This window comes from Dermacentor albipictus, unplaced genomic scaffold (genome assembly GCF_038994185.2).
Source record: "Dermacentor albipictus isolate Rhodes 1998 colony unplaced genomic scaffold, USDA_Dalb.pri_finalv2 scaffold_44, whole genome shotgun sequence".
In the NCBI taxonomy this organism is placed as follows: domain Eukaryota; kingdom Metazoa; phylum Arthropoda; class Arachnida; order Ixodida; family Ixodidae; genus Dermacentor; species Dermacentor albipictus.
Genome location: NW_027225598.1, coordinates 264,214 through 288,164, shown reverse-complemented (window position 1 = coordinate 288,164; position 23,951 = coordinate 264,214). Strand labels below are relative to the sequence as shown.

General features: G+C 42.8%; 1 protein-coding gene across 3 annotated transcripts in view; it reads right to left on the bottom strand.

Moving 5' to 3' along the window:
• Positions 1-374: 374 nt before the first annotated feature.
• Positions 375-23,951, bottom strand: part of LOC139052943 (cap-specific mRNA (nucleoside-2'-O-)-methyltransferase 1-like) — a 105,141-nt gene continuing 81,564 nt past the window's right edge. For 2 of the 3 annotated variants that reach the window (XM_070530091.1, XM_070530092.1), the window contains 7 exons: positions 20,058-20,126; positions 18,308-18,457; positions 14,689-14,811; positions 8,981-9,072; positions 5,130-5,246; positions 4,590-4,720; positions 375-724 (listed from right to left, as the gene is read on the bottom strand). In XM_070530091.1, coding sequence (XP_070386192.1) covers positions 465-724; positions 4,590-4,720; positions 5,130-5,246; positions 8,981-9,072; positions 14,689-14,811; positions 18,308-18,457; positions 20,058-20,126 — 942 coding nt within the window. In that variant the 3' untranslated portion in view covers positions 375-464. Of the gene's footprint in view, positions 725-4,589; positions 4,721-5,129; positions 5,247-7,178; positions 7,213-8,980; positions 9,073-14,688; positions 14,812-18,307; positions 18,458-20,057; positions 20,127-23,951 lie in introns of those variants that run through there. The other variant, XR_011510127.1, reaches the window with a different exon arrangement.

Genomic DNA, 23,951 nt, shown 5'->3' with positions numbered 1-23,951 from the left:
GTTTGGACACATGTCTCACGTGTGCTAGAGCATTTGTGAGCCTGGCTAAACTTCACAATGGACACAGCTCTAGCAAGGACATTGACAGGGTTGGTCAACTGGACATATCTCAAGCGCATATGCATTCATTTGTTTATGCATCTTACTTGGCTTTTTTTTTTAATACCCTTCCCCTCAGGCCTTCCTCCCCCACCCTGCCCTTCTTCAGGACCATTCCGGTGTCTGCATGAATCCGACACAACTATGATGCCTGTGATCACACTTTTCCATTTTCTCAACAGTAATATATACTACCACTATTACTGATATGTACTGCCCTTTCGTGGACACAAAGTGAGTAAAATAAATAAAGCAAAACAGAGGAGAGGATCGCATCACATGCCAGACTCTTTCATTCGTCATCACTCTGCTTTCAGCACACGCAGTTAATGTACATTCTCATGGCAGTCCATTCCAATAGTAGTTCACTTTTCCAGTCTCTTCTTGACAAAGTTGATGAGGGTCATGCGATGGACACGGCCATCGTTCGGGCATGTCTCGGATGGTGATTGGGGGGGCAGGATTCGGAGGCCTGGAACCCACGGCCAAAGCACGGCCGACTGGAAGCAATCCTTAAATGTGGCTGCGCACCCATACTTGGGCATCTCGTAGTCACTCTTTCTCGTCATGGTGTTGAAGTAGTAGGTGCGTTGTGAACTCGTGCTGAACTCTTCGTGCCACGGCTCTGCATAAACGTAGGTTACAAAAAAGGAGTGGTTTTAAGCTGCTACTGCAGAAGTACCAAAGTTCCTACTGTTTGAATGATGGTGTTCTAATACAAGGGCCATCCGGAAAGTTAGTTTCGATTCATTTTTGAACAGGCATGAACATACAAAATGTTGACAGTCACTTGAGCGCACACTAAACAGGATGAAGGCAAAAGCCTGCGCAATCACGAGACATCCCTGAAATTACTTGATATTCTCATTCGAATGAGTTGTTACTTCGTATCACTTGTTTTCTCACCAAAGGTCGTGGCTTCGAGCACCTTAACTATATCATAATTAACTGTGCCTTAATTAACTTTGCCTTAACACCAAAGGTCTTGGGTTCAACTTCTGCTAATTGTCGTGAGTTTAACTATGTATATAGTGGCACCATAAATTTTTGGTGCCATTGAATTTTGGTCCAACCAAAATCGAGGGTTCGACTTCACCAAAAGTCTTGTGTTCAAGTGCTGTAATTAACTTAGCCCTAATTAACTTAGCCCCAATTTCGGTGCCATTGAATTTTGGTCCCACCAATGGTCGTGGGTGACACCAACAATTTTGGTGCCATAATGCCAGATGGCAAATTTTTTCATAATGTAAAACAATTGATTTTTCAACCCATGAGGCACTTAAGGCTTTTTGCTTTAAAGAAAAGAAAGGTTCAACCAAGTATTCACGCTAAAGAAGACAAGGTCGACATACATGGTGGTTCAAATGATTCCCTGATTAAATGTTGATTATTTCTCTCTATTCTCTCTATTTCTCGTGTTCATTATTAAATCATCTTGTATCCTATTCGTATTATATTTCATGTGCAGTTACATCGACCTTGTCTTGTTTAGCATCAAAACTTGGTTCAAGCTTTCTTTCTTCGGCATTTCATGCTCTGCAATGCACCCCTCGCCTTGCTTTTCTTAGTGCTCTTTCACGCTACCACGTGGAGTAGGGTCTATTAGCCCCTAGTGCTTACAGCTTCTTCAAAACACACACTCAAGGCACAGGCGACGCACTCACAGGGCCGGCGGCTCACCACTCTCACTGCTTCTCTAACCCAGCTCTCCTCCGTCCCAAATTCAGGCACTTCGCACCATCTAGCAGAGGGCTGGGCAATCAAGTTAGAGGGCGCTTTGCTGATGGCATGACAGCGGACACCGGCGACACAGGCATTGACATCTCACCCCATTTACGGCTAATTATACTTGTCTTTAATTGTATCCTTAGTTTCTGACTACTGCGAAATTCCGAGCAAGCCCCCCTACCTGTTCAAGCACGTCCCTCCACTTTTGAGTGACCTGAAATTGGTGCCAACCACCAAGCAAACGCCCCCTCCCTTTTTTCACCCTGTCCACCGCATCATGCATTTTCACCTGACTGCTTTTTTTTTTTATCATTTTACGAGATGTCATATTAAATTACATAAAATGACGCGATTCAGTGTGAAATAAATTTATTGCTTAGCCGCATTTCTGCCAAGGCCTGATAGTTCACCATAGCCAGGTATCTGCATAGCCATTGCCTTTGTCAGTCACTATTTTGGTCAAACATGCCAAGCGTCACGTAGTGCAAGACAAATGGTGCAATTTTGCATGCGATCCATCACGCGTTGGAGTCCGACTTGCCACAACTGATAATTCAGGACATGTGGCATAAATGAGTGAGCGGCGAACTGGCGCCCTTGCATGGTCACTCAGAATGACTTCGCGAATAAAGTGAAAACAAACGTGTTTGCAAAGCTCTTTTGTTTTAAACAAAAGATGCGAATATAAACACAACTACTGTATGTGAGCAGTAGATGTGTTTCCGCAAGGCCACGTCCGCCGTGTCGGCTTTGTTGACAGCCGCCTATGACTAGGAGCTGGCAGGCCTAGCTCTCTGGCCACAGGATGACAGGCCTTGAATTTCGCTCTACAACTGAGCAAGGCCCACCTCTCACCTGCAAACTTTCTGGGATAGTCTTTCACCCCAGAGGGGGGGAGGGGCACTTGCTTGGAATTTTACTGTACTGCTTCGTGTTCTTGACGCGGAGAGGTTTCATTTGATACGATTTTCATGTTCATACATATACAAGTCACCTGATCGACCATTTTTGTTTCTTTGAAATGGTTGCAAGATACCCAGATCCCAGATACGCCAAATCCATCTGAAGTCAGCTAAGAACTTGTCATCAAAAAGCAATGTTCCAATCATGTACAGAAAAGATTCTATTGGCCAGAATGGCAGATGCATCAATGACCGAGCATGGGAACATGAACAATCGATTAGGAATAATACTGTATCGGATTGATTGACACATTGTAGGGCTGTGCAAGTGAGCCACTGCTTTCAAATACAGTAAACTTTCATTATTTTAACCTTGACAGGACCAACAAAGTTATGCGGTGAGAGAAACAAGAACAAGGCAGAAAAATTACCCAAACACACCCAGCGTTTATGGGTTCACAGCAGGGTTCTCCGCAGAAATTTTGCGACCAACAATTTTTAGTTGTAACTTCACCAATTTTGCATTTTAGATGCATTTACAAAACTAGCACGAGCCAGTGATGCATCCTACTACAATTGCCAAACTTCACTGGGACAAAAAATTCGCAGCTTGCTGCTGTCAAAATGCACATGAAAAATCTCTTGGCGATTTAAATCTGCATCAGCCAATAAGAGCACTTCCTGTGCCCGCACGGCAACAGTAACAAATCGCAATGTTAGTTTAGGCACTAAGTTTCTTATTGAGGTATCAGCAAATCTCCTCCTGGGTTGTCGCACATCGCATTCATAGCTATCACCACCAATCCTATTGCAACAAGCACATTCACTTATCTGTTTCACAGCGTGCGGGCCATACTGCTGTTGGAAGCGTACTGCACGCTTTTAATAGGCGATAATCCAAACGTGCTGCACCTCCCTGCTGCATGTGCGGTCATGCTCCATGTGCTCCATGCTCCATGTGCATGGGCGTCATGTACCGCTCTGGTGGCACCACAGGCATTGTATTCCAGTGTTGCCCACCAGCTAAATTTCACTTACATTTCCAATCGCAGTCTCTAAAAACAGTGTGCAACAGAAAAATGACCACGTGCATCTCGGGTTGCTCAGGCTCTACAAGCTCGACATGCGTCCGCATCTTGTGCCAGAATGACTTGCGCCGAGTGGGCACGTCCAAACGTCCCAGCACAATGCCCTGCTTGAAGAAGCTGCTCACCCAAGCTGAAGTTGAGAAGCACAAACTTAAGCTTGCTGAAGCCGTAAAAATGGCAATGCAAGTTTCGGGGCCTTTCGAACCCCACCAGCATGGCTCGTGTTTTAGTCTCGTGCTGCAACGATTCGCATAATGCTTTACATTACACAGATGTCAACTAGAGTTGAGTCTAGATTTTTTTAGTGACTTCTGATTGTATGTTTTCTTGGTTAGTATGTCTTTTCTCACGTTTCTTTTTCTACACATATGAATGAGTTTCTACTGTAGTTGGTAACATTCTACTTATATAGGAAACTGTAGTGCCCTGGCCTGGGCGGAACCCAGATAGTGCGTGCCCGCATGAGAAGAAAATAAAGACGGCGCCTGGTCGTGGCACGCGAAGCCATAGCTCGCAGTTCCATTCAGGCGTCGATTCGGATCAGCTGTCTCTTTCCTTCGTGCCTGAGACATAAGCCTACAAAACTTCCGACTACTCAACCATCCTTAGAATTAACATTTTGCCTCTAACGAAATACTGCCAGTACAGCAGGGAATCAAGCTGGGAGTCCAACCCGTGATCTCATGTTCAGCAGCAAAAGGTCATGGTCACTGAGCCAGGTGGGGAATAGACCCTTACAGCTGCTACAAGAGTGAAAGCAACTCTCCCTTACCCTTGGTGGTACGGTAGAAGAGGACGCCCGTGGCCGAGAAGTGCTTCTCCTCCCGATCCCTCGCTTCCTTGGGCACCGTGCAACTCAGCCGCATGTTTCGGGCAGCGCCTTTCTCCAGCTTCAAGGTGATCCTGGTGCCAACATGAGAGAAAAGTATTAGTACGGCGGTGGCAGATTAGACGGAGAAACAACATTGCCATGGCTCAACAGGTAAACTCAACAGCGCCTGCCTAAAAGGGAGCCTATCCCTAGAATTATTAACAAATGTGGAATTAAATGCTACGTGAAACCACTCTACAATATGCGTTCACATGTGCCGAAGGTGGCCTTGATACCCGCGAATACCAGAATACGGCCTTGCATGTAAATCCTTTTCTTACTTTGCAAGAAAACTACTCTCTAAGCAAAAAGTATCTACCAACAAGACAAGTGTGCAAAGCTAATGCATGCTAACTTGCTTGCACATTCGCAAACATTCTACATGACAAATAGGCACATAACCCTTCCTTTAACAAAAGTAATGAACAAAGATGGTACTACCGTTCAAAGAGCGACTCTACATCTCGAAGCTTGAAAACCTCCTTGGCTCGAAGAGGCGTCAAGTCAGATCGACTGGGCTTTGACACGGCTTTGGCAAACTTTTGAACCCATTTCATCCTGGGAAAGTTAAGCAGTGAAAATCATCAGTGGAAGAGCAAATGGCTTGCACACATTTACGAAAACTTCCTAACCTAATTGTGCCACACTATCAGCAGCATGGTTTGAAGAGACGCGAAAGCATGGCTGGCTTTGCTTTGTATCATCGATGTGAAGATACCGTCGACAAGGCACAAAACAGCACCTTCCGTCGCCGATTAATGAATTTTTTTTTTCTGATTCAAATTTGCCTTTTCGGACTGTCCAATCATTCAGAAAATTTTGTGGCCCGTTCCGTGTAAAAAAAGATGCACTGGCGACCAAAATTTTTTTGCCCGAAACGTCGAATTTCAATATAACAAAATTTAAATATATTGGAGCAAATTGCAAATTTTACAGACTTGGTTATATCAAGGTTCAACTGGACTGTAGCACCTTTCCAAGTAAAGTCGGTACTACATTTCATCATCACTGCTTGGCAGCTTCTTCAATGAGGTGCTGCTTGAGAAACACATCTCAACTCAATCAGGCAGACAGTGAGCTTGAGCACCTGGTTAAGGAATTTAACTGGTGAATAGATTAGGAGCGTCAACGTGTAGTGGCCAGTTCACAGCCGGTGGGCTGCACTGCTGACCCATAATTAATGCAGAACAAAGATAAAAGCAGTAGGCTTGGTAACATCAGCCACAAAAATGACGAAATGGAATGCTCACAAATTCAAACGGAATGCTCCTAAGAAGGCTTGTACAAATATAAATTTTTTGGTTCGAAGCAAGGTCAAAGCAAAAAAGTATTTAGTGCGGAATAATTTAGAAGCGAATGGTTTGAATAGTCGTATGGTTTGCATCAAACCTTAACATAAGAGCCAGACGTTGGCAAATCTAGGAAAAGTTGGCTCTTTGCTTGCACCGAGGAAAAGGGTTTATCTCTAAAGTCATTTTATTATAAAAGTGCCGTACCATGCAGATATTTTCATGCAAAAGTTCAACATTTACTACTACTCCAGCTTTACAGAAAATTTGTTCACAGGTTCTTGCCCCCTGTCATGTCTTTCTATTTAAGATTTTGTGGTGGTTGAGGCACGGGAATATTTTGGTTTCGCCTGTCCTGCATCGTTGCAATGCTGTGAAAGGCAACCTTGACTGCGTGATGGTGGTAGTTTATGGTGTACTGCGCAAATTCAGCTTGATGCTTTCTGTCTACAGGCAAGCTTAACGCGTTCCGTTTCGCAAGCGCACAGACAAAAAAAAATGCAAAACATTAACAATAAAATTGGGATGCGGGTTAAATGTGAATTTCGGCTTGCAATGTGGTTTCACAACAGCGCGGGCTGCCCTGCTGTGAAATGACATTTAGGGCACAGTTCTCCGTCATTAGCATCGCTGAAGAAGTGGGGAACAGAGCAGCTGGCCAAAAATATGACATGGACGATTTATGCATCTGCAAATGAAAAACGCTATCACAAAAATTTGGGCATTGTATGAAGTTATTTCTGCAGGTTATATGCACAGATTTTTTTTTTTTCTTTCGGGGTTGTGATTGTGGGTGTGGATTATGCGCGGAAGGTATGTATACACGTTTGCTTCGAATACCTTGAAAACGTCGAACACTGAAATTCAAGCCAGAGGAATGTTTAAGAACACAGTGGTAAGTCATCTCGTTTGGGTGAATAAGCATGAAAAGATATTTTTTAAAAATGAACACGTTAGTCTACCTAAACTCAATAAACATAAGAACTATCTTACGCCCTCATCTTAATAAAAACAGAATCAATGAGAAAGACTTGCATTTATGCAGTAAAGCATCACTAAGATGTCCCAAGTTCAATTGAAAATTTTTTTTTAAGAATAAGTGTGCAGTCACCAATCATCATTTCCAATAATACACGATTCATTAACAGGTACTGGTAATTTAACAACTGCAGATACTTACAACCTATATTTACATACTTACGGCATACTTGAGTTCCAATTTGAACAGACGGGAGCTGGTCCCCCAAACACAGAGAAAGAGAGATTTCAAATACAACCGGAAATGTTAGTGTAGTATCTAGGGTGGAATACTCAGTTTCAAATACAACTCGAATATTACACGCTCACCATTCATATTCATATTCGAAAATGAATTGTTCGGTATGTTTTATTATTTGAAACTAACTTCATATTTCACAACAACTGTTCAATTCTTGTTACTATTGTCCATCTGCTAAACAAAGTATCATAAAATTACTCGAATTGAGACAAGGACCAAAGTTTTCGAAAAAATGCAAAAACGATATGGGTAATGCAAGCTTGGTTTCATGATAGAAGCCTACCAGCCAACTGGTGATTTCTGCTTACAGTCTGTCATTTCGTGTTTTTAGAAGTCTAGTAGCTCTATTTATGCTACAATCAGTGATGTTTCTCATTTACACATACTTACGACACATCCTTCAGCTGTCGTTTTTTATCCACAACTCTTTCTTCTTTCCTTTAATGCGAAAACATCAAATGGCCCATTGGGCTACAAAGCCGAGATTGTGAGATCTTTTCTCGTTTGGACCTGATAAGGCTTCTGGCAAGTGCCAGAAATGTATTTACCTGCATAATGATCCCACTCGCATAATGATCGCACCCATGAATTTTGTCGTCAAAATTCATTTTTTTTTTCTTTCCCGTGTAATGATCGCACTCCGAACTTGCCGAGGCAATGTGTCGTGTGCCAAATCAAGCAAATGATGATCATGCTTACCATCTGCTGAATGCTGTCGAATGCTATGCGAACAACTCCTCAAGACATACCGAGCGGTTTGCACATACCAAACATTCGTAAGCAGATTCCCCATTTTATTCCTTTCATCACTTTCCACACTTCCATGAAAAAAAAAAAAGCTACTACCAAGTTTGCCTTGGCTTTATTATTTGTAGGCTTTATAATGGTTGTGGTCAACAACAACAAAAAAGGCGCCTTTTGATTCTTTGCATCTGCACTCATGGGCACGCAACAAATTGCGAGCGGCAACAATAGTAGCCACATTTACGATGATATGTTAGAAGTGTACCCTATTCATTCACCGACACCCGTAACACAGCTAAGATGCCCACCCTTAACGGAAACGTGCTGTGTTAGAATAGTAGAGAAGACAAATGCCGCAGTTTCTGCAGCATACCCACCATGTGTTTCTATGTCACTGGCAGCTAAGCACGCCCATCTGTTTCTGTCCCCTCAAAGTGGACATGGCTATGTTATTGCCACAGACTTGCTGATATTAACAATACAGTATTATTCATAACTAATACAGAAGAAACTGTTCCATCGCATTCGGCGCGTTCGGCTTGCTCCGCCGGCTGCTATTGTTGTTTTGGTGTCCCGCACTGTTACAGCGGCAGCCGGCTGTTTGTTGACTTGTCATCCAGCAGCAAATGCAGGATGAAAATTTCTTTTTTTTCGTTTTGCAGGAAATTTAACCTGCGCAATGATCGCACCCCTTAATTTGCAGCAATGTTTTTGACAAGTGTTATCATTATGCCAGTAGATGCTCGCTTGCCCAGAAGGAGTCCATAACATGAAGGATCTCTCAGCAGCGTTCTATTGGACATTAATGCATTCGCATTCACAACCCATAAGAAGTGCTTACGTGTCCTCGGATAATTTTTTGAAAAGCATCTAGTAGCTTGACTACATGGAATCAAAGCTGTGAAATGGAATGGTTTGGCTGCCTCTCAGAGCTGGATGAATGCAAAGAAAATTTGACAAGAAATTCAGATGCCACTCACCTCTCCTCATAGTGCTTATCTCTGACAGATACTTTGCCCAAAACAAGAGCGTCAATAATGTGGATTGTGTTGAAACGTTTCTGTTGTCGGCCCTGAAATAAAGAGGAAAAAAAGGACAAGCAAAATGTGCTGCTGATGGCTTTAACTTTTCTAAACATCTCTTCTCCATGCCCCCCCCCCCCTTCCCCTCTCTTCATTTTTGTGTGGCAACATGCAATTTTGATAAACTGTTCGAATAGAAGACACAACTATACAACATAATAGAAAAACAGGCCTACAAAAAACTTAACACCTTCACCGTGTGTAGAAGCTTCATAAGGTAACTATATTTTCCTTTATGCTTCTTTAATGCAACAGAATTTCCTGTGTGTGAGGCTCACATAGTGCTTCAACTTGCATGAATCTCAAAAGAGGATATATACTGGAACGAAAGTGAAAGACTTGAATTTCAGGATGGTTCCGTTTAGCAACCCGCATACTAGTAGTTAATTAAGCAGAAAAACCAGCACTACGAGGATCATCATAAATTGCTCTGAAATGGAATCTGTTACATCTTTATTAAGCACCATGCTTTCGCTGCATCACATCTTGGCCACACATCAACCAGGCCTATTTTCGCAACTCCGTATGATTTATCAACTGCAATGAATGCTGATGTTAAGGCTTGTTAAAAAAGCCAGAGCTAGAATATTGTTTCATTGCTATGACTCTACTACCACATGTGAGCTCCGTGCTCCAAGAAAGAACTATTTTTCTGTTGTGACACTGAAATCCTTTCCTTCAAATGCAGTGTAACAAGAAGACGCTCCAGCATTACAAGAAACTTGCCTGGCATAAATCATTACTATAGAAAACGATAGAGAACCCACTACATGATCAAGTGCCAGTACTGGCTGGAAACACCTCAACATCTATTTTACTATACTTTCTCTAGGTCAATTCACACCGATAACTGCTTCTTTGGCGTATGTTAAGTCAAGAGAGCCTTAAGTTGTATGCAGTGAACTATAAGAACGGCCACTTTCGTTGAAGCTTGCAAATGTGTGACACAATCATGGCACGTTGAACTGGAGACTCATCACTCATGCGTGCCGAGTCATTAGTGAGACATTAGTGCCGAGAAATTAGTGCTCACGACATGTGGGCACAAAAAAAAGAATTGAAAGATAATGCCTAATGCATCAATTCTAGGCCGCAAAGTAAACATACAAGGGCTATGCCTAAACCTGGGCTGACAAATGCATCACTGAAACATCTCGCTAAGGGACACAAAACTCCACCATCCTCATCTACAAGCTGGCATGACTACAAAACAATGCTTTTGCTCATGCAGTTGACTGCACTGCAGCGTGACTTCTGTATCACCTTGGCACCACTGCCTACGTTACTTCTGCAAAGAGTACTGATAACAGACAATTTCACTATTCAACGTCATTTTAATGAGTCATTCCTTAAACAAAAATACCTTTACTATATATACAGTGAAATCTTGATATAACGAACTTCTGGTGACTGTGATAAAGTCTTCGTTATTCTGAAAGATCATTCGAAGTAGCACTGCGGTCTGACCAAGAATGTATTGAAAGCAACATGTAATGCGTCTCGCCAATTAACACTGAAATCCGCACTATCGCCAATAATTCGAACTCTGCGCCAGAGTTCAAATTATGGCGCAGGAGATGTTGGCGACACTGGCGTTGCCATGCAGGCCATGCAGCTTTGCTCTTTCCATCTGCTGCCCTTTGCTTAGGACTCACTGGAGAGAGACGCGTTTGCACCAGGCCAGGCATGGCCAACGCTTCTGTTGCAGGTCAGTTCTCTCCCTCTCTCACAACCTTCAAAATAAACATGCATGTGTGGCGTGGCGTGTTTTTTTCTTTTTCCTTCTTTTTTCCATTTTACATCTTGGAGGCTATGCTCTTTCTTACGAGGTTTTTCTGCCGAGAAGCGGCACCAGGTAATGTCTAAAAAATGGCAGCCGTGACGTCTATTGGCATTCGCAGTACCGAAAAAGCATAGCCTTTGAGATTGGTGGCCATTAATCAATGGAAAGCGTCGTTTTGATATGTGTTTCGACGCCACCTATATTGGCATGCAGCCAGTGCAGGTACGAAAGTACAATGGAGACCAACATCGCAGCAGGTTGTGGTGTGTTTTGCAAGTGCATTTTAGAGCGCAGCTCTTGTTCCTGCGGTGAGCGTCGGTGGCGCAAAGGCGTGTTTATTGTCCGACACTTCCGGCGTGGGTCATTTGCGGCCAGTCACACTACGTCACTTGCGCTGTGCCAGCCGAGATGCCGTCCCCTCTAGTCGCATGCGCCATATGCGTGAGCGCTGCTCTCTTCGAAGCATGCGCAGAACGATCCCCAACCCACGTGCCACTTTGAACGGCTGTCTGAGACTTTCATGAGGTGGTGTGGGCACTTTTTTCTCCGCGCCATACATTGTGGGTTGGCGCAAAAAACGTGCGGATGGAGCAAGAGCCATCTCGACGTCGGGCACATCAGACTGCATTGGCCGCGTCCAGTCACATTGGCTGTGCCAGTGCTTCGAATTATAGACGTTGTTGTTCTCACCGACATTACGCAGCACGTGCGCGCACACGCTCCCGCTACGTCGGACTATATGTGTGCCTTAACTGAACGATTTTTAACGCAACAGCGTTAAGGAGCTCGTGTCGCAGAAAAGCCGGTGTCGTCGGCGTTGATGTTGGCGGCGTTGGCCGTGAGGGATAAATCCCAGCAGGCACTTCATGAATAAAAAACAACTTGCAAGATGGGCTGGGTGGGAATCGAACCAGGGTCTCCGGAGTGTGAGACGGAGACGCTACCACTCAGCCACGAGTTCGATGCTTCAAAGCGGTACAAAAGCGCCTCTAGTGAATGCGGTGTTGCCTTAGAAACGAGCCGTAGAAAGTTATACTGCGGTGTATATCGGTAATTATGAACATGCAACTTACAGAAGTCGCAGTTACACGAGTAGCGAAGTGCGCTTCTGCTACATTTCTTCTGCGCTTTCCGCACACGCAGAGCCATCTTGCGACAAACACAGAAGACCCCCTCCTCTCAATGTACGGCGCTGCCCAACAGATGGCGCACCACGCGCGCATTGGGGCCGTGCGGGAACCGGTGCGAGGCGCGTTGCAGCCCGGACTTCCTCTCCCCTGACGACGCTTCGCCTTGCTCTCTCACGGGTTGCAGAATCAAGCGTCCTTCCTTTCTTTAGATCACTATCTGTCTATCTCTCTGCCCGTGCCGATCATGACGTTTGGCTCGCGTGCATCATTTCCCCCTCCGAGACATCGAGTTCTTTGGTTCGTTCCGCTTGCTCAGGCGCACGTTTTGTTGCCACGCCGAACGCTGTGTTGCTCAACGCTCACGTCCGATGCGGGGCGCCTCGTAAGTGATCGCTGCGCCGTAGCCCATTGTCTTACACCCCTTGGCGGCTCGACGGGAACGCTATCACGTTCCACTCTTGAAGGCGAAGCTTAAGCATCCTCCAATTTTTTTTCTGACTTTCGTTATTTCGACTTTCGTATGATTCAAATTTTCGTAGCATCCTCGCAGAATTTGAATTAATGAGCTTTTACTGTAGTGAAAGCCTCAAAATTAACCATTCCGCCCATCAACCCATCAGTTCATAAGTTCTCACCATATAAGCTATCTCCGAAAATGTCACTGTTAGCTGTCAGCATGTGCTGTTGCTATTATCCACAGATTCCGCTGCCACGCACAACTGAAGCATCGTATAATAAGAGTGATGCATGCAATACAGATGCTGATGCCGAGAAAACTACCGACAAAACGGTAGCTCCATGTTGCCTCCAAAGCGCTGTTTCTTGCTTTTTGTTTGTTTACCACATTTCTTGCCGTGCACGCCACAACTGTCTCGCTCGAGGAAGACACCCGAATTATATCAAAGCACAAGGGCGCCTAAACTACACCGTCTGGAACGTGCGCAGTGCGACTGTGTGGCATCCCTGCGAGTACGGAGGTTACATTTCACCATGCATGTAGCTAGCATGGCTGCAGAAAGAAGCGCAAAAGAAAGAGGCATGCCCAGAAAGAAGGGTGAAAGAAGCAAGAGATGCACCACTGCAAGGCAGCATTTTACTGGGTGGAGCATACGCTCGGAAAACCTGATGGATTGTTGCCTCTGCTCGCTCGCATTCTTTTATTCTTGGGCACCGTCTCAGGTTTTACGAAACCATGCGCCACAATGTCCGCTCTCTTTGCCTTGTCGTCTGCTAACCTACTGTTTCAACTGCCACGAAGGATACACGGAAATCTAAGAATCCCCAGATTTCAGAATATTAGTTCATAGTACTGAGGCATTGTTAATGTCACAGGGTAACTGAACAACAATCATTATTCTGAGAAGTTCGGTACTCTAAAGTTCATAGTACTGAAATATTTTCACATTGAAACTATAAGTCAGCAGGCGATTTCTGAAATGTTCATTGATCTGAAAAGTCTGTTAATGCGGCATTCATAGTAACCAGGTTCCACTGTAATGGCTGTATAAGCGTACATGCTGATATCACTGGGAAAAAAAAGTTGAGATCAAGTCCATGCAGAAAAAATGCAAGAATGATGCCTCTGATGAGTCAGCAATAGCTTTCCTTCTGATTCTAACGGCCCACCAGTGGCTCACCATTTCAATGTATGGCACACAAGCAATGCTAAAAATGAAAGCACTCTTTGCGCTGTCTTCCATACGTAGGCAGGCAATTGGTGTGATCCCCACGGGATTGTAAGAATGGCCAGAACGCTGGAGGCCAGCCAAATTTAGGCTAAAATCCACTTGCATGTTCAGTGTGTGCTGTACCGAGCCATATCTGATCAGAATTCGACATTTCTCTACCAGGGAACATACAGCTGCTGAGCAAACAGATGTTCACTTCGCTGTAACCAAAATTGTCTTGGATCTTGGACATCTGGTTTCATTCTAGCAGTAGAGTACTCAGTGAACAAAACATGGCATGAAGATTTACTTTACTGTATCGAACAGTTTGTATACTTGTGCTTGCTATATAAAGGTATTAATTTTATATGATTTAAGTTGTTATAACCGTGCTTGCTATAATACTTCCACGGCCCAAAACAAAATGAAGCAAGTGGTGCTTCAGTATAAAACGTTCTCCGTGATCCAGCCAAATAAACACCAAAAACAAATAAACAGGGTGCAAACTTGGGCGAGTTGGTAAGTCATAGTAAACTTGAAAAATTGCTTTATGAATTAGACATAGGCAAAGCAACAGGTACAAAAAATATGGCACTACTTCCAAGTGGTGTTTATTCAGTTCAACAGAACATATAATAGAAGAAAGATAATGTGCAGACATAGAAGATGACGCTGTCATCAATGTGATCAAGCCATGTGTGCAAGATACCAGCGTTCTTTGTTTGATGAGGACGAAGACAGAGTGCTGATGCAGTCTTCTCTGTCAAAACAAATTTCTGCTGCCTCTATAATCTCCTGCATGCAATTGTCTTTTTACAGTAAATAATGATGTAATTAATTAAAAAATTTCTAACTGCAAAAGATTTTGAAGGTGTGTTTGTAGTACCCGTTTCTTTGCCTATGTCTTGTTCGTGAAGCACTATTGCAAAGTAGGTGTATCTTTAGGCTTTTAGAGCTCTCACGACTCTCCTCCAGCTAAGGTCATAGAAACCTGACGTGTCGTGCACGCCATCTGCAAGCACTGACCTCTCCTGAAAACTCCTGCACCATCTCGCCATAGAAAAGCGTGTCTGGTGGGAGTTCCAGGCCTTCGGTGACCTTCTTCCACTGGTCCGTGGAGTTGCCTGTCCACTGGTAGACCTGCTTCCGCTGCAAGTGAATGTAAGCAGTTATCTATCATACTATAGGCGAAAAAAAAAAGAAAACAGACCTCCCGTGCCAGCCACCTGTTGACTTTAGAACACGAAAACCCTTTGGTCAAAGTGCAAAAAAAAAAGGAAGTAACAACCAAGATTTCATGAAATATACCACAAGTTGTCTGATTACTCAACATGTAGGTTGGTTGTTAAACATTCACTGACTCTGTAATGCAAGGATGCTATAAATAGGCAGCTCTATATAATAGTTGCAGCAAGAATAATCTGCGCCACTAGCCAAATGTTCATGAAATTTATTCACGAAATATTTGTGTTAAGGCAACAGATATTTTGGTTGCTATTACAAATTGGTTCTGTATGTCATTGTCGCTTCTGCAGGTAGGTCCGAATAAAGAGTCTGAAATGTCATGCTTTAAAAAAATTGATAAGCAACTGTATTTACCTATATTCTTGTGAAATCAGTACTGCCTTAAACTAAACACAAATTAAATATTACTACTGCCATGAGATCTGTAAACAAGTTCTGAGAACTGTGCCTTGTACAATAATATCAAAAAGCTGGGAGGTGATATGGAAGCATAAGCAGGGGCTGTAAGCTCTTCCAGAAGTGAGATATCTTCACAAATGTCAGACACAGTTTTGGCAAGTCAAGTGCAACTGCATTATACTGCAACACCTGCCCATTTTTTTCCCTTAGGCTTTGCTAACTTGGCAATAATTTGCAAAAAAATTAATGTGCTGAATGTTGGTGAAGTGTTGGCTAGGGTGTGTGAGGTGCCAACTCTTTCAGATAGTGTCATGCCAAGCTACTATGTGCAGCCTATGAGGGGACATGCGAAAAGTAAGTGGAATGCTTCTGTCATGCAATGATGCCTTGTCCTTTCTTAAAGTCAATAGACCTCACCACTAGCACGAGGCATTCTGTATCAGTGCGACAAGTGACATAGGTTGACATAAAATAGATAATTTATCATGCCACAAGCAGTCTAGTTAAGATGTAGCAAGCAAGCCATATTAAGCAATTTTTCTATGAATCTCTGGAAGCATATAGGGAAATTTGTTTTCTTGTAAACAGTGAACATAGTAGTATGAGGAAGGTTACAGACTCTGACAAGGCTTTAAAGAGAATGGTCTTTACCCCTACACTCTAATAGTTATTCTGTGCAGTTAAAAATGAAAGCAACATTCTAGCTCTGAGCACAACAAGGCTTTGTTGACTGCTAATGAGCTGGAATGGTGCATATTTTAAGTTCCCCATGCACCGACTGATGTTATCAAAAAGCCATTATTGTGGCTTCAAAAGACTCGACCTCATATAAAGGTTAAGACATATTGGCAAACTGTTTCCTAAGAAACTGTCTTGGAAAGGTGCTCACTGGATAAGAAAATGAGACTTATCCTGCCAATGACAGACCTGTCACCAAAAAAAGATGATAATTCTGGGTTTTATGTGTAAGGCTCTGTCACCGACAATAATGGCATGTCTGTTATCCTTTAAGGGTGTGCTACCAATGTAGAATGACTTGATTTACTGACCGACCTTAAATTGTACACTTTCGTTAATTCAACTTGATTCAATCTTTAGTTATTGATTCGATTATTTAGATTTTTCAGTCAATTTGATCCCCGAAGGTTCTGGCTGGCCCCTATACATTTCTACTGGACCAAACTTCGTTATTCCGATCCTGAAACTAGCCTTCGCTGGGTAATTTTAACTTGGCTGGACATTGTGCACACACCCAACCCCTATGGTGACCACAGACTCCACTAGGTGCAACATCTATTTTGGCAGTGTTTAGGGCAAAGTGAACGTGTTGAGCTCATGTCATCTTTCGTTGAAAACCCCTGTTTTTTGGCATGCTCCAGGAATATTTTGAAGTGAAAGCAGTGGTGCACAGTGAATTATTATGGTATTTACCCTGTTCTAATATGTGCCTTTCTTTCCCAAGAAAATTCATACGAAAATTGCTTGGCCTGGGCAATCTCTATACGAAACTGAAACCAAAACAGTGTTTGCAGTGTTCAATTGTTATAGCCGGCCTAGCCAGCTTCACCACCATTTCCATTACGATATGACGAGCACGGAAGGTGACAAAACAAGTTTTCTTGCATAGCATGACGACGTCATGCGCCGGTTTCAGCTCGATTACAAAAGCACATTCAAACGATAGGCTACTTTACATGCTAAGCTAGCGGCAAGAAGTCGTGTCACGTGTTCTTGGCTTTCCAGAGAATTGTACGCATTGCAGGATAAACCAGCGAAGTGGTTATAATCCTGTTAGCGATTGTGGCGGAGTTGTTTGATAAATGCAGATTATAAAGTGTGCTATGGACCGAACGAAGGAGGAAATGCGGTGGTTCTTAATTGACAGCAATAAAGTGCGGTACGAGAGAGCTGGTGATGGACACCACGTAGATATGTAAATTTACATTTTGTGAAGGTAAAGCTCACTGGTTTCGTCGTTTCTTTTCTGTCTAATATGCATCTACTTCCTGATCAGACGGGATGTCGTTCAATTAGTGATTTATTTTCCTTATTGCCAGGAACAGACGCGCTGTATGTTTTTCTTGCTAAAACATAGAGCGTGCATTTTGATTTATATTTCGTTTAGGAGTTCTAATGTCATTTCTGCATTAGTTTTCTATTTTGAACCCTTAATAAGTGGGTGCGCATTCGATTCAGGGGCGCTTCAGAAATGGGGAAAATACTGCTGATGAATCGGCAGTGAGTTTCAGCATCTTTTCTGCCTCTTGCTTAATACAACCCATTGAATAATTCAACCAATTCGGTCGGTCCTGTCAGAGTCAACTTAACTGAAGTAATCTGTAGTGCCTGCAAGCATGCTTCAAGAAAGCTCCTGTACAGCTTTCATTTGCCAGGAGCTACTTAAAAACAACGAAACAAGACACGTGCTTTCCGAGGTGAAGTGCTGAAAATGCAACCAAGACAAACGCTGCAAATTCTGCCGATAAGATATGGCAACAACCTTAGGAGGTATGCAGCAGCTAATCTCACAGCAATGAAAAAAAAGTGATGGCACCACTTCAGTCGGCGATCAAGAAATCGGTGGTCTATGAGAGCAGTATGTGATAAGTCGAACCAAACTAAGCTGTTCCAGACAGCAGGAACATAAATAGTATGTTATGCATAGTGCATCTTGTGCACAGCCAAACACCAAAACTTTGATTTGCTGCATATTCTGCTGGCTACAACCTATGAGGGTGCCACAATGAGCCTCCTTGTGGTTGCTTGTGGGCATGCTTTATTCAATGCCGCTGCCTGTCAATACTAATGCCATTGATGGCACCAATAGTTATAGAAGGATATGGGTTCAGTGAAGGCCATAAAAAATTATCCAGTGTTGACTGCTACAGCTAACAATCACCCTTTAGAACAACTGTTTTGAACTGTTCTCACTGCTAAAAGGAAAAGCCAAAAAAAATAGTTAGCCCAAAATACTGAAGGAAGCACAGAAAAATTCACTCACCCCTGCGCTGAGATAGAAATATTTGTTGTCCGGAATATTGGGCTTCCACTCGCCACATACGACACACCGGTAGTCGTGGATGCTCTTGATGCCCTCAAGAAACTTTGGTTTGAGCTCGTCAGGACGTTTGTCAAAGTATGACAGTTCGTTCTAAAACACAGAAAGCAAAGAAGGTAGATCGATGAAAGAATGTCACGAAACAATGTGTATGGCCTACTATATTCCCACAAAATCAGCACAAATTTATCTAAGACAATTTATGCAATGCTAACACAATTTATTAATGCTAGCTACTGTCAAAGTAGATCATTAATTGGATATAAAGCACCAAGTAATCCCCTTAATGACACAAAGTTTCACAGGTGGCGAACGTGTTTTTGCATCTGGTTGATGTGTTCAGTCCTCTTATACCCCTAATGTTGTTTGCTTTTGCCATGGAGTGTTTTTAATTGCAACATTTAGAATTACTCAGATACAGTTGCTGCATGGTAAAGTGGACATGATGAGGACAGACTAAATGTCCAAGTAATCAAAAGTAGCGAACATTGGAGTCACCAGAAGATAGGTGGCTTCATTCCCCAAGTGGCCAAAAACACACTTGTCAACGAATTGCTGTGCGACTATGTGTACGCTTGCCTGTGACCTGGTCAACCTGTTTTTCGACCATAGTCTTACCATGCCTACAAAGTGATGAAAGTTAAGGCAACGTGTACGCCAAATCTATATCCCTTGGCAACGTGAAACAGAGGTCGACTGTGCTCTGATAGCTGAATAACTTTAGGTTTCTTCACAACAGTGATTGTCTGGCACTCCCCTCACTTCATCACCGCCTTTGTTGGCGCAGACACTGGAAGTGGAATTGGCACCACTTCAAGCTGTTTTATGATCCTTAGCGACTAAAAATCAAAGAAGTCACCTGGGTCTGTGTCACAATTTAACACATACAAGAACAAACCCTAGACCACATGACGAACAATGCAGCCTTTACAACTCGACAGCTTGGCTTGGCTTGTCCTGTGGTTAGAGCATGGTCAGCAACTACTGAATTTACTAGGCTCCACTTGTTTCAGCTTTGAGGATACGCTGGTGTTGATGCTGATGACACATCAAACAAAAATATAGCTCTTTGTGTCCCGACTCAGTGGATAAATTAGCTGGCGATTGTGCATTTATCGAAAGGTGCATGGTAAGGTGCCTGAAATTTCGGTCATCCTTATACATTAGGTCTCTGACACCAGTGGTCGTGCTGCAAAACTGTCCGGAAACTAGAGCATGTCTGAATTATTGGTCAGCGACTATACCAGTTCATTTGGCAGTGGAGATTAAGATTACTTCTTGTACTGTTTTTCTACTGATCTCTTGAAGGATGAAAAATTAGCAGTTCTGACTGAAGTGCAAAGCAGCAACAATAATTGCTAGCATAATATAAGCTACTTGCATTACGGTTCACATTATTTCATGCAGTATAAGTTGCAGTACACATTCGCAAGCACATGAAAACAATTTGCACATCACTGTCTGGCTAACTTGGAACTCTGTACATAGTTTGCAGAGTTCGACGTATGCACAGCACATCACTACACTTTTGCAAGAGATTTTCAAGAGGATTTTACAATAGCTCGATATAGAAAATAATTTTACATATCAGAGTTTGACATATCTGGGTTCTACTGCTACAGCATCGTCATATCTTCATTACGTTACACTTTGCAACTCATCTCTATTGTTATGCAGGCAAAAAAAATCCAACCTTGGTCAGTTCTTTAAGCTTTGCTTCAGGGGGTGGCCGCTTTGGGTCTAGCCGCGCTAGGTCTGGAACCTGCATGGTTAATAAATGAAATCATCACAAGGAATTCCCGGTTGGCATCCAATTTAAATTTTCAGAAAGCGATGCACGTCTTGCTGCATACATACAAGTAACGTACAGGTTATTTCACTTAACTTGGGCCAAACCTTAAAAATATGCAAATGCCACATAGCTGTACTGAACCAAGGTAACGTTGCTTGCCGTCGCTTGGAGATACTCCGATTATATTTTGCATTATGCCTAATTACATAATGAGTCTTAATTAATCAACTTCTCAATTATTATAATTAGATTAAAAGTGTAAACAAGAACATTGTAGCGCAACGTGATAAACTCCAGATACAGCTTTCTGTTGCTCAATACATGTTAGATAAAAGTGTTTTTCCGAGCGTGAAAGAAGACCATGAATACATGCAAAAGTGCTGCGCGACTGGCCGCTCGAGGCATTTTGTGTGTGTTCACACTTAAGTAAGACTAATTATCTAATTAGGCGTAATGCAAAAAAGTTATCTATCTCCAAGCGACGGCAAACAACATTACCTAGGTTCTGTCGAGCTACATAGCAGTTGCATATTTTTAATTTTTGGCCAAAATTAAGTGAAACACCCTGTATATTCAAAAGGAGAGATGTGAACATGCACCCATGTTTTCACAAGAAGCATTCCAGGAGCATTTTCTGAAAACCGCGTTTTTATGCTGTCACATAATTCATGACTTCACAATCAGCCATTATCATCATCATCAGCCTGGTTGCGCCCACTGCAGGGCAAAGGCCTCTCTCATACTTCTCCAACTACCCCAGTCATAAACTAATTGTGGCCATGTTGTCCTTGCAACTTCTTAACCTCATCCGCCCATGCAACTTTCTGCCGCCTCCTGCTACGCTTCCCTTCCCTTGGAATCCAGTCCATAACCCTTATCAGTTATCTTCCCTCTTCAGCCAATATACCATCAAATTATTGTGTTATTAGTAACAGAAGCTCACAGATCATGCAAACATCACTAACCCTGCATCCCTGTGCAGCTTGCACACCTAATTAGTATCCCTACATCGGCTGCTTTTCAATGTACTGCTCTTGATTGAGAAGCCAGAAAGCTTAAATTTACTGATAGCGTTGCTTAAATCAAGCAGCCTCAAAATGCACTGAAAACACCATGGGTCAACCAAAATTTTAAAGTTGTTTCAACTGAACGGCGCATTAAAATATGTTCAAAGCCTCAACGCTCATGAGGCATTAATTTAATTACTTGACACTCTCACTTGAATGCATGGTTACATCCTATCGCTTGTTTTCTCCCACCAAAGGCCGTAGGTTTGACCATCAATGGTGGCACCATGAATTTTGGTGCCATTGAATTTTGGTCCCACCACGGGTTGTGGGTTCAAGTGCCTTATTTACTTTGCCTTAATTAAGGCCAACAGATTTTATCACCTTAATTAACACTATCTTAATTAAATGTGTCTTATTAACTTGAGCTTAATTAACACCATAGGTCGTGGGTTCGAGTGCCTTAACTATTTTAATTAACTGTGACTTACTTAACACCACTTTAATTAACACCAGATGTCAGGGCTTCAAGTGCTTTAATTATTTCTATCTTAATTAGCTGTGCCTTATTTAACTTCACCTTAATTAACACCAAAGGCCGTGGGTTCAACCATCAATGCTGGCACCATCAAATTTGGTGCCACTGAATTTTCTTCCACCTTAGGTCGAGGATTTGACTCCCACCAAAGCTTCAGTGTTCGAGTGCCTTAATTAACTTTGCCTTAATTAACACCAAAGGTTGTGTGTTTGAGTTCCACCAGTGGCCATGGGTGGCACCAGCAATTTTGGTGCCACTAAATTTTGGTGCCATAACGCCGGATGGTAAATTTTTCGATAATGCTGGACAATGGATTTTTTGACCTATGAGCCACTTCAGGCGTTCGCCTTAATATATGTCGGCAATGAATCATACGGTTTCATGCCATGTAAGTGGATGATATCTTCACATAGGCGGTACGAATTAAGCGAAGACAGCCCCGCTTTCGCATGCTTTTCGCCCTCGCAACTGACAGTGTCGCCCACATTGAGATGACACTACCATGAAAAGTGCCGCCAGCTTCCGCCTTCGTCTGCCTCTTGCTCCAACAGGTCACTGAAACTCGAGATTACGCAACCTCTAATACTAACCATGCGGTAAGACAGTTTACATGGTGCCACGCCATCTTGGCACGCCCACTCTTTGCACACGCAGCAGATTACCTTTAACACAGGGTGTGCAGCTGCGTATATGGTCAGCTGCGCTTACAGCCACGTGCAGCTACGGCCTAGATGCACGCCAGTTAACCCCCACCACCCCTGCCCTGTCCCGCATGCTTGATTGCGTTACCGCGAGCGAGCTCCCCTTCCCCTCTTTCCCTTTGCTTGCGTGGGAAGGCGGCACTCGTCAAGCCACGATCTTTCTTCTCTCACCCTCGCACACTTTCACTCACACCTACAGCACACAGTGCGCGGGGCGCGATAGGATCTTATCGCACTCGGACTTTATACAGAACATGATACGGCTCCCCTTCGGCGGTCACTCTTGCCACGCCGCGCGCGACTTGAGAGGTGCATTTGCAAACAGCCGCTTGTAATTAAATCATCTGACCATCAGTGTCTGTGAAAGTTTCCATTTATTGTCTTGGCATTCCTTTACGGTGGCAGTGAAATTTCAATATATTGAAATGGCATACAAACACACTTCGTTATATAGAGGTTCTAAATGCATGGTGTTCTATGGACAAGAGGTTATGAAAAGTTAAATACTTCGTTATATCAAAAATTTCGTTATACTGAAGTTCATTATATCAAGGTTTAACTGTAATGAAAAAGTATGGACCTAAGATACTACATTGCAGCACTCCAGACGAAGTGCCTTTTAACTGAAGATGTGGTGTTATCAGTAGAAATATGTTGCTGGCTGTGACTGAGGTGATATTAGAGGATTTGACAAGCTGCATATGAATGCCGTAGAATTCTAAATTTTGTACAAGCAGATTTCTATTAGGGGAATTAAATGCCTTTGTAAGGTCTATAAATATACCTAATATACACTTCCTCTCTTCAATTTTCTACAGTATACATTCTTTTTAAGGAGTGCCAGTATTGTGTGGAATAGTTCTTACAAAAGCCAAATTGGAATTCTGCCATTATGTTGTGCTTATCAGAAAAACAGATTAATCAAGAATAAAGAGCCTTTTCGAAAATTTTGGAAAACATAGACAGGATTAAAACCGGTCTACAATTCGCTAAATCATTTCTGTCTTCCTGTTTATACAAAACAAAAACTTTTGCCTTCTCAAGGTTAACAGGGAATATGGAATCGGAAGTGCAAAGGTTGATTACATCAACAATTACATCTTGGATATTACATCTGCAACAAATTTAACGGGGCATACCTGAATTCCAAAAACATCACAACAACAACTACCTCTTAAGCTGCACAATTAGCAGGCAAATCTCGGCCTACGAAACACGATTCAAGTACACCGTATCAGCATAGTTGCCTTTCAAATACCCTAAAGTGTTTCCTGGAGTCAGAGAAAAAGACAGGTTTACAAGGTACTTGCTCAATATATCGGCTAGTTCAGCACATTGAACTACTTGGCCATTAACAATAATTTCATGCATAGTACTATATTCCTCCTACCGAGCACTAAGTTGAGCTTTCCCCAAGCTACAATCGTGTTTCTTTAGCCCTCTGAAAACATATTACTTTGTTTCTTTAGCATGCTGAATTTATTTATTTAAACGATTACAATATTTTAATAATTCCCGAAGAGGGCTCACGAAGCAAAATGACTTTGTT